The sequence below is a fragment of the Panicum hallii genome, chromosome 9 (assembly GCF_002211085.1).
Source record: "Panicum hallii strain FIL2 chromosome 9, PHallii_v3.1, whole genome shotgun sequence".
Taxonomy (NCBI): domain Eukaryota; kingdom Viridiplantae; phylum Streptophyta; class Magnoliopsida; order Poales; family Poaceae; genus Panicum; species Panicum hallii.
Window position 1 is genome coordinate 7,489,315 of NC_038050.1, and position 11,122 is coordinate 7,500,436.

Below are 11,122 nucleotides of genomic sequence, written 5' to 3' on the forward strand. Positions count from 1 at the left end.
GTATTGAACATAAATTAATTATAAATTAATTATAAAGTAATTGCTCAAGAACATATGTTAATGATGGGTTAGTTAGGTTTAATAGATTCGTATCGTGAATTAGCCTCCATCTATATAATTAGTTTTATAAGTACCTCATATTTAATTCTTCTAATTAGGGATAAAAACTAAACTTTAGTTCATAAAACCAAACACGCTTAGGGTGTGTTCGTTTCCTACTATCTAAACTTTAGACCCGTCACATCAAAGATAATATTGTTATTTAGAAGTATTAAATAAAGTCTAATTATAAAACTTTTTGCACATATGGGTGCTAATTCGCGAGATAAATTTAATGAGCCTAATTAATCCATAATTTGCCACAGTGATGCTATAGTAATCATCCGCTAATCATGGTCTAATATACCTCATTAGATTCGTCTCGCGAATTAGCCCTGGAGTTCTGCAATTAGTTTTATAATTAGACTTTATTTAATACTTTTAAATGATAAAATTCTCTTTAATGTGACGGATCTAAACTTTAGTCGTATTCCTATCTATGCCTTCTCCAGCAGCGTCGCGTGCTGCGCTACTGGATCTTGTCTGTCATCAACGATCGGGTCGACAGCTTGATACAGAATTTAAGAAACTCTGTAGAACTGTGCACGGGAATATCACACTGTAGAAACCTAAGCATGCCGATCCGCCATGCTACAGGCCTGCAGCAGCGATTATTGTACGGCCAACTTGATACGCCAAAACATCATCTGGCGGGTACGGGAAACACGTTACCACGTGAAACGCATGCACTCGATGGTCCACGCACTAATGATCCTGGCTTGAAGGCGTCCACAGCCTGCACGCGGCCCTGACCGTGATAGTCCTATCTTCTTCTTCTTTTTTATATTTTTTGGCGGAACGGATCTTTTGGTTGTGACGCGCGTGGCTTCTCTGTTGTAGCATTAATTGGTGCCTTGGTGGATCATGATCACACACAAAGGTAGGCACGACTGAGCCATAATAATATGATTATCACACTAAACTAAGCTCCTTTTAGGAATGGTGATTAGGAGAGGGCCGGGGATCCCTTTTTTAGGTGGCACGCGTCGGGAGATTTCTTGGCCTTCTCGAGACTGCGGAAACTAGAGTGAAAAGAGCGCGAGAAAGGATCGCTACGCTTCTGGGCATGATTCTCGTGGCGAACATTGAGGTTGTCAACCTTGTCAGGCATTTTATCGCTCATTTTTTATGACAACAAGAAGTTTAGCAAGATCTAGTATCCTGTACTCCTCGTGCCCCATACAAATCCATGAAAATGTTGGGACAAATGAGCGTAAACCGATGAAAGATGTGGTCTCCATGAGGTGTTTGTATCTCCCATGATAATGTTCTTTGTAGCACAAGAACACAAAAGGACTTGATGATAAAGATCTTGAGCACAAGAACATAAGCGTGAGCACAATCAATAATTGCACTGGAATAAAAGGTTGTCTTGTTAAATTTGATAAAGACATTAGATTATGTAGAAGAATACACGTACTACTACGAAAAGGATAGAATATGCTTTGGTGCGCTCTCTGGGACTATGGGTCTCACAGTTAGAGAGTTGATCGAGACTTCGCTTCGAAAACACAATACGGTAGATCGAGACTACGGAAACTAATGCGGATGAACACGTAAAAAAAAAGGATTCCTCAGCATGACTCACATGACAAGAGCAAGAATTTTGGGTTATTGGGGTTGTTCGGTTCGTGCCAGAATTAACTTTGCGAAATTGTCGCTCACTATGACAATTGCAAAAATAAAAGTTGTATGACCCATTGCATGTTTAATCATGTCCTGTATATGTTAATCTGTGCCGTGTAACAGATTTTTTGTAGGACAAAATAACTTAGCACAGGAACATATAGAAGTATGATATACTAGCTCACAATTTGATGTGATGCACATGATGATGCCCCCTCCTAGTTTGATCAGTGACTAGATTAGTGTAGAGCCAGCAACATGTAAAAAGACAAACAAGAAAAAACGTTCAAAAAAGACAAACAAGAAAGTTATATGGAAGTACGGGTTGAACTGATGACTAATGACCATCACGAGCGAACTACTACACCAGCTAGAGGCAGCTCATTTGTGAGATATAAATTGGACCTTAGAGTGATCTCTTGGTGATTTGGATGCTTTTCATTAGGTGCAACCTTAAGAAACAAAACCTCCCGAAAGGTGCCAAAAGTTGACGGATTAGTCAATTGCTAAGCGCTGCTCTGGGGTGCTCTCAGAATGGAAAGGCTAACCACTAACGGGTCTAAAGGCACAGGTTCACCGAACACGTGTGGAATAAAACGAACGAGGAGAATATATTACAGAACCCAATCATTCCGTCTGTTCCCTCCAATTATTAGCCCTCCCTCCCTCCTCTCGTCCTCCGCAGCGGTAGCAGCCGCCTTGCTGCTTCGGTGCTTCACCCACCGCGATGGCGATCTGGCGTCTCGCTACGGCAGCATGGCCTTCAGGCTTTAGCAGCCTCGGTCTTTCGATAAAAAAAGATTGGCTTTAGCAGACTCTTTGGAATTAGCGCGGCAGAAATTCAGCGATCTGTTTCGTTTAGAAATGTACAGATTGTACTGTACCTGCTTATCAAAATGAAGATTCTTCGCTACGACTGTCTGCGATCTTCGTAAAGAGATTTCTAATTTGTAAAAGATGAGCTGAGAATCTTGCTGCGTGATGTATGGCGCTTCTTTCTTCTAGGTATTAGTGTGCTGACTATGTGATTGTGCCAACCAATCCGTAGGGTCTGCATTTTACGCAGGATGCCTTAGTGTAATGCCGGGAGAGGTTCATGCCAACCGATGAAGATTTGCACGATTGCATCCAGAACATTGAGGTCAACAGTTTCCACGTTACTCAAGTCAACTGCTTGGTCCCCGACAGCTTTGCTAATTTGTGTGCCAGCTCTCTGATTTGAAATGCCAGTTATTTTGCGCAACATTCACTTCGTTTATTACTAGTTCGTGTTATTTCCATTTACCGGCCGACACAAATATTATTAACCGATCTCTACAAACTCTCACGCGGCACTGATACGACGACGACGCTCACACTGTCACACAAGCTCACACGAAAGCGACACGAGAACGCGCACCGGCTAGCAGACTGCAGGCACGCCGCTGCTAGCTGTTCAGATGGAGATGCTGTTGGGGATGCCCTTGGCGGTGATCCCGGCGGCGGCGCCCGTGCGGTCGGAGGTGTTGGGGTACAGCAGCGTGTAGGGGAAGTCTGCGGGCCCGCTCCGGTTCTTCAGCTGCGGGTCGCGGTTGGCGCCCACCACCTTACCCTCGATCTCCACCAGCGCGTCGCTGAACCGCTTGAACGCCGCGAGCGCCCGGGCGTCCGAGGTCCACGCCGGGGTGTCGCGCTGGCCGAGGTACACCTCGTCGGAGGAGTGCTTGGAGAGGACCTCGATGAGCGAGATGCCGATGATGGTCTGGATCTGGCTCGTGATGGTGTGGATGAACCCCAGCTCCGGGTCGCGCTCAAGCTCCTCGTACGCCTCGGTGCCGGGCTCCGGCATCCGCCGCCGGCTCACCGTCGGCCGGTTCGGAAGGTACCCCGCGTACGGGTACTGCCCGAAGTTCACGGCCGCGTGCAGCGCCGACGCGATCCAGATGATGGTGGTGCAGGCGCCGGCGAGCTCCGTCACGGCCTGCATCCGGGGCCACCAGGGCGCGTCCTTGAGGTCGCCGTGCCCGACCTCGCGCACCTCCTTCCACCACGCCTGCAGCTCCTCGTCGCCCTGCAGCGTGGCGTCGTCGGGGTAGTAGATGGCCAGGTACTCGCCCACCCACTGCTCGATGGCGTGCCAGATGGCCAGCCCGTCGCTCGCGTACGGGTAGTCCTCGATCAGCAGCCGCACCTTGCTGGGGCTCGACGGGTCCGCCACCGCCACGCCCCGCTTGACGAGGTCGGCGGGGAGGCCCTGCTCGGTGAAGTTCCAGCCCTTGTACACCGCGGAGGACATGGCCAGCGCGTACTTCCCCGGGAACACGGTCATCTCGAAGATGCCGCCGCCGTTGATGAGCGTCTGCCGCGCCAGCGCGTTGATGGTCATCGTGTCGCGGTAGTGCGGGTGCAGGAGCTTGTGGACCGGGTGCGTCACGCTCAGCTGCCGGTTCGTCGCGATCACGAACGGCTCCATCACCGCGTGCGTGTTCAGCCTGGGAGGATCGATCGATCGATCGATCGATCGGTTAGTTTCAGGATAATCTCATTGAATCTAAATACACACGTGCACATCCAACAAGACAGTAATAGTTGTCAGTTCGTACCAGTGGCTGATGAGCTGGTGCCAGCCGGAGTCGTTGACGGCGACGTAGGCCTTGGCGAGCTGCCACACCCAGGCCTCGACGCCGCTGGACGCCGGCGTGTAGACCTTGCTCTTGGCCTTGGTCAGGGCGCCATCGATGTACGGCTCGCTGAGCTCGATGGCGAGCGGGGCCAGCCTGCCGTCGCCGCGCAGGAAGAAGAGCGTCCGGGTGGCGTAGATGAAGTTGCCCTCCAGGTTGTTGACGTCGATGAGGAACGGCATGAACCGGTCGTGGTGGTCCAGGATGAAGAGCCGGTTGCCGTCCAGCGCCTGCTGCACCGTGAGGCCCTCGAGGCCCTTCTCGATGTGGTCCGCCGTGATGGTGCTCGTCTGGTCGCCGTACTTGCTGGGATCGAGCGTGCTCTTGGGAGGGAACTCCTGCGATAGAACAGAGTATGGCGCATTTCATCTCTGGCTGCTGAAGCCATTCGGTCACACACGCTTGCATTGCAGGCATCGATCGATCTTTGAAAGACAGAGTATGGTCATTGGCTCACCGTGAGGCGCGTGATCACCATCGGGTTGACGCCGGCGAGCACCTCCCGGGCGAACTCCTCGTCGGTCCTCCACGCATTCTTGTCCTCTGTTCCCCACAACGCGACGCAAACATTCAGTCAGCTCGTCGATCGACTTCTCATCACTGCATCAGCATCAGAACTCAGCGTGATGTGTGCACGTGCCTTTGATGATCTGCGGGATGGGGAGCTTGAGGAGGTAGTCGCCGCCTGCTGGGAGGAGGTCCTTGACGAGCTGGAGCGGGAAGAGCTTGCGCATGTCCTCGAGCGCCTGGATCTTGGGCAGCTTGATGCCGCCCTCGTAGAGGTTGAGGATGTCCTGGAACGAGTCAAACTCGCCGGGGGTGGTGTCCACGTACGTGCGCACCGCCGGCACGATCCCCTGCGAGATGGCCTTGATCGCGTACCCCAGGAAGTCCGACATCTTGAGGTGGCCGAACCGCTCGTCCCGCGGCACGTAGATCTGCTCCACCAGCGACAGCCGGCTCTCCGAGTTGGGGTCTGCGGCCAGGTCAACGTCAGTCAACCCTGCAACTAGAGCTTCTGACTATGGGCCCACGTGAAATCTGGACCCACGTGCCAGGGGAAGTAATAGTATAGCAGAAATTAAAAAAAAATCCACGCACCGGTGCTGGTGGGCTTGCGGCCGGTGCGGCACCGGCGCGGGTAGGGGTGGTCGGCGGAGCCGCCGAGGACGGGGCGCGGGTTGCCGCGGTCGGGCTCGCCGAGGTCGTTGTAGACGTCGTAGCGGTAGACGCGGTCGTGCTCCTCGTAGGGGCCCTGCTGGTCGTCGCCGCGGAGGTTGCGGAGCTCGTCGTCGCGGTAGGGCTTCAGCGCCGCCGGCATCTGGCTCGGCAGGTACGTCTGCGTCGATCGTCGTCCGGCACAAACAAGAGACAAAAATCAATAGGTTTTTTCTTTGACACGCAAAAATTAGTATATGTTGACTGACTGACTGACTGACTGACTTTTACACCTGGTCGATTGATTAACACTCCTTATGAATTACTCTATTATCGACAGATAAGCACGCACGCTAACCGCTGATTTGCTACATGACCAAAGACTTGACCGGACCAACTCGATCATCACGACCTTTTACCATCTCGAAAGCAAACTCGAGTGCATTGGCATCATCGACCGTTCGGAAAAAGTTTCTCCGGGGAACGAAACGGACGTGCTGCCAGTCACGTGAATCCACATGCCTCTCCCTGCGTGTCAGAACCCGGAAGATCATTCTGGTCGCTGGCACTAAATTTTCCCCAACCGTGGCAGTTGCACTAGTACCACTCCATTGAATTTTCTTCACCACACCGTACCCATTTCCTACCTACGCCAATTGACAAATAGTGCCGGTACTAGCAATAATCCTAGAAAAAAACATACTGAGAAGACTTGAGATGAATTAATACGACGTAGCCACTTGGCAAACCGTGACAGAGACTTTCAACAGGTGCGGCCAGGAATGTCACTGGCGTCGGCGACTTACGTCGTTGGAGAAGAAGACGCGGTTGTAGCGGTACTTGGCGACGGGGTAGACCCAGGAGTTGGCGACGAAGGTCACCATGCCGCGCCCGGGCACGTCGTCGAGGGTGATGGTCTTGAGGAAGAACTCGGCGGCGTGGTTGTTCTTGACGATGACGGCGCCCGGCACGCCCAGCTTCTCCACCTCCCAGTTGAATGTCACGCCGAACTTGGACTCGCCGGTCGTCAGCGACGGCAGGCTCGTCAGCCACTGCTCCAGGTTCGCCTCGGCGCCCACCTTGCCGCGGTTGCCGTTGTCTGCACACAGCACGCCGTCGCCGCATGGTGTGAGAGGGGATCAGAGGCCAGGGCGAGACTTGAGAGCACGCCGCGTGTTGGAGTGTAGCGCATGCACGCGTCGCCCGGGGGGGTTACTTTGGGATGCATAGTTACTGGTAAAGAATCTAGTTCAAAGTAAAAGTGGTTTCTGATCGCTTGATCTTTGAGCTGTGCTACTGTGTGTCTTCTTTTACTTTTGTCACGAGCAAGCCAGCATCTGGTGCTTGGCACCGCACCACTGCACCAGAGCTATGGCTTGCTGTCTTTTTCTCGGTGTTGCTCTCGATTCTTTCCATGTCCCATCAGAGATGACCGAGGGCCGAGGCAAAGGCAGTGAGCCATAGCTGGCCGCCCAAATAATGCTTTATTTTTGCTTTTGTATGGCTGTGAAGAAGAAGAAGAAATGCATGCTAGCTACAGAAGGGATCGAAAAGCAACCAAGATCGAGGGCTCTCTAGCTAGCTCGAGAGATGGAAGGAAGGAAGAAGGAGACGAGGATGAGGGGGTGCTTACTGGAGTCGACGAGGGTGGAGCTGATGAGCTGGCAGGTGACCCCCTTGCCGAGGAACTCGCTGATGCCGTCGATGACAGTGGCGCCGAAGTCGTTGAGGTCGAGCACGTTCTTGCGCATGAGCACCACCGTGCCCTTGAGCCGCGCATTCTTGTTCGCCCCCGTCAGCCCGTGGATGATCTCGCTCAGCATCTTCGCCGCCCCCAACTCTCTCCTCCTCCTCCTCCTCGACCTCGACCGGTGAGCTTTTGTTTTTCAGTGGCGTCGGTGCGTGCGGTGAGCGGCCTAGAGGTCGCGGGGCGAGCCGGGGATTTATAGCCAGGGCAGGCGACCGGCAACGGAGCGCGCGGCTCGGCTACCAACTACGGCTACGTGCCCGTGTGAGCGGGGGGCGCTAGCTGCAGGAGCACGAAATGGTGGCAGCGGGATAGCCTAGTTAATGTGGTTTGATTATTGTGGGGGCGGGGCGGGGGCGCGAATGGTGTGGGAGGCGCCTGCGTGCACCTGCGCGATCGGCCGCTTGCGCTGCCCCCGCCGCGGCGCGGGGGTTTAACTGGCTCGGCCGTGTGTGGGGACAGGGACACCAGCCCCGACGGGACGACGGCGACGTGCCAGCCCCAGCGCGGCAACGCGCGCGCATCCCACGTATCCCGCGTGCGGCAACGCGCGCTGTGAAGGACTTTGGAGACATGCTCCAAGGAGGTGTGCAGAGTGACAATGCCATCGACAGACCTTCCACTTTTAGTGTATCAGAGCTTACTGAAGACGTAGGTAGTTATATTTGAGATAATATTTTAGCCCTAATGCAGTTTCGGAGGGAATATGTGGCAAGCCTACACTCCACTACTCCTATCTTATTATGGGACCGAATCTGTATTTAGTTGAGTATTATTGGTCGTAGCCTAGAATGGTTCCCTTGCCATGCATCGACGGCAGCCTTCACTGCCAGCTGCCCATGTTGATGGGCGAAGGATTGTACCAGTACTACTCCATTTTACATGGTTGTTGCAGGCCCGCAGCACGTGCCATAAAAAATGGTCGTCTTTTTTATTGAACGAAAAATGGTTGTCCTTAGTGAGGAAGCGGCGCCGCTTTTACGAGCCCGATTGTTAGAAAAAATTAGTGTGTGATCAATTAGTTTAAGTACATGATTAACATGTAACTTAGTCCGTTAATCCTGTTGTTAGAGGTCGCTAATGACGGGATGCGTCGGTACATAGGTGCCCCTTTTGGAAGGGGTCTATCCCTTCCAAATAGACACGTCGGTGCTTTTGAGCATATATATATATATATATATATATATATATATATATATATATATATATATATATATTCACTGTTCAGTTATCATCAAACATGAGAATCATTTAAATCCAGTTTTAGACTAACTCAAACACGTTATCAACACGCACGCACTTGCTCGCCGGTTTGGATCTCGCCAAGAAAGAAGAACAGGGGAAGGCCCCTTGGCCTCCACCACCCGAAGGTGAACAATGGCGCCCAGAAACTCATCGTCGCCGTCCGTGAATAAATCTTGTGATAATCTTGTTGATTTGTTAATAAAGTTCTTACCAACATCAATTTTTCAAACAGCTTGGGGGGCGACCCCCCCTCCCTACGTCGCTCCTCCAGGCGGCTCGGGGGGCGAACCCCACCGCCGCGCAACCCCCCACGCCAAGCTGCCTCTGGTGGCCGGCGGCGGCAGTGGCGGCGACGGTCCGGGCGGCGGCAGCGGCCCGCGACTGAGCCGCAGCCGGTTCGGTGTGCCGCCTCCCCTTTTCCCTCTCTCTTCTCCCCTTTTCCCTCCCCACGGCCCCAAACCTGGCCGTGTCTTGGTGGTCGCGCCCCCTCGCCGGATCGGGCCCCTCCGGGCCGGATTTGGCCACCCTCGACCGTCGTCGGGGGGATCTCGCCGGGGCGTCGCGTTTCCCCTTCGGGCGCCGCGCAGCTCTTGCTCCACGGGCTCCTTGCCGGGCCCTGGCCGCCGCCGGGGGGATCCATGTAGCTCCTTCGGGCACCGTGCCGCTTCTGCTCCTCCAGCTCCTTGCCGAGTCCCGGCCACCGCCGGTAGGTGTCACATGGGGCTCCACGCCTCTCCTCCGGGCATCGCGCTGCTCCTTCGGGTCCCGGCCGCCGCCGCCACCACCACGGCTCCCGAGCGGGGGCATCCTGCTTGGTGGCTGCACCTCCCTTTGGTGGTCCCTCGCCCCTTCCGCTGCCTGGTGGGTTGGTGGCGTGGTGGGGTTACCAGCCTGATGCCTAGGTATATGCACCTCCTCTGCGGCGGGGCTCTGGCTATTGGGTTGGCGGTGCGGCGTTCTTCGGCCCTGCGGTGGCGCTCCGACGGTTTCTTCAGCTTCGGGGAGGTAATGGGGCGAAAGCAAAAGACTTGGGCCTACTTGCGGGCCATTGACGGTGACGTCCTCGGGCGCTGTTTAACTTCTTGGAGGCGTCAATTCCTCCCCACTTCCCTCCTCTCGGTGTGCCTTCCGGGTGAAAACCTTGATCACTTTGGTCGGACGATGATGGCGTCTTTGGCGTCGCCCCCTCCCTTGAGGCGTCGTCCTGGAAGCTCTGCCGGATGCTGATGGAATTGTTGCTGTACGCCGACCCCTTTGGCCTGCTCGCGGCGATGGTCATCTGCTCTCCTTGGGGAGTTCCGGCTTGTGCGCCTGCCGTTGCTTTTCTTTGTCCACCTCGTCCGGACTGTGTAGGTCGTCGTCTGGCGGATGCTTTGCCGCCGTTGTCGTGTCGTTTAGGGTGAATGCTTTACCGCCTTGGTTGTGCTGCTTGGGTGGATGCTTGGCCACCTTTATGTTCGGAGTTCTTATGCATCTTGGATGTTGGTGTATCTTGCAGCTGGCTCAGATGCTTGGTCGAGTCTAGGTTTGTGGGTTCGTGTGAGTTTTTCTCTCCGTTGTTCTTCATGTTCATGTTGGGGTCGTCTAGCACTTGCTTGGTGATGCTTTATAACCACCTTAATAGCCTCTGCCTATTAAGGTTCGTATTGGTCCTATTGCTTTCCTCTTAATGAAATACGTGCTCAGGCACGTTCGCGAAAAATATCAATTTTTCAAAAATTGGTACGTGGCATTGGTATGCGACGACTACAAGATTTACAATATTTAGGGGGAGAATCTACTTAAATTAGACATGATCAAACCTCATTTTCTACTCTTTTCCTATATGAGTTTTTATTTCAATTTCTTGTAAAGGTTTTTAATGAGATGATATCAATGAAAGCACATATATCTATCTCTAATTTGTTTCCATAGGGATTTTCAGGAAGATATCAAAGATATATTAATTTTTCTCATATTTTTCCCATTAGATTTTAGAAGAAGGATATTATAATCTCATGTGTGAGCAATGAGATAGTAATTCATATATATGCTATATTACTTTCTCCTCCTTTTTCTATCAGGTTTAAGGAGTTTTTCATGGCATATCAATAGACAGTATGGTTTCTTCTCAAAATTTTCCTACATGATCTTTGGAGGAGTTTTTTTTCCATTATTTTGGATATTCTCAAGAATAAAGAACAAGCATTACATGAAGCATACTTGAAGCAAATTGATCAATAGGAAGTGTTAGAAATAATTAGTATATGATCAATTAGTTTAAGCATTTGATTAACACGTGGCTTAGTCAGTTAATACTATCATTAGCGGTTGCTAATAATGGGATGCGTCTATACAGAGTTGGCCCTTTCAGAAGGGGTCTGTTCCTTCATAACAGGCACGTCGGTGCTTCTTAAGCACCTATATATTAATCCTTATTCAGTTATCATTAAACATGAGAATCATCTACGTTCAGTTTTAGACTAACTCAACACCGATCACTGCGACATCGAGCCCGCGGCGTTGTCACGGCGACATCGACAAGGGGGACGCTGCCGCTGCAGGCACGTATGGCGCACCGGGTGGTAGCAGTACGAGCCCGAGTGTG

The 11,122-nt window shown here is 52.4% G+C and overlaps 1 protein-coding gene across 1 annotated transcript; it reads right to left on the minus strand.

Moving 5' to 3' along the window:
* Positions 1-2,914: 2,914 nt before the first annotated feature.
* LOC112877881 (putative linoleate 9S-lipoxygenase 3) lies at positions 2,915-7,616 on the minus strand. Its single transcript, XM_025942256.1, has 7 exons — positions 7,177-7,616; positions 6,350-6,642; positions 5,487-5,724; positions 5,026-5,361; positions 4,843-4,928; positions 4,308-4,723; positions 2,915-4,196 (listed from the first exon to the last, which is right to left on the minus strand). Exons 1-7 carry the CDS (start codon positions 7,364-7,366, stop codon positions 3,161-3,163), a joined length of 2,595 nt encoding a protein of 864 aa, XP_025798041.1. The 5' UTR covers positions 7,367-7,616; the 3' UTR covers positions 2,915-3,160.
* Positions 7,617-11,122: the final 3,506 nt, after the last annotated feature.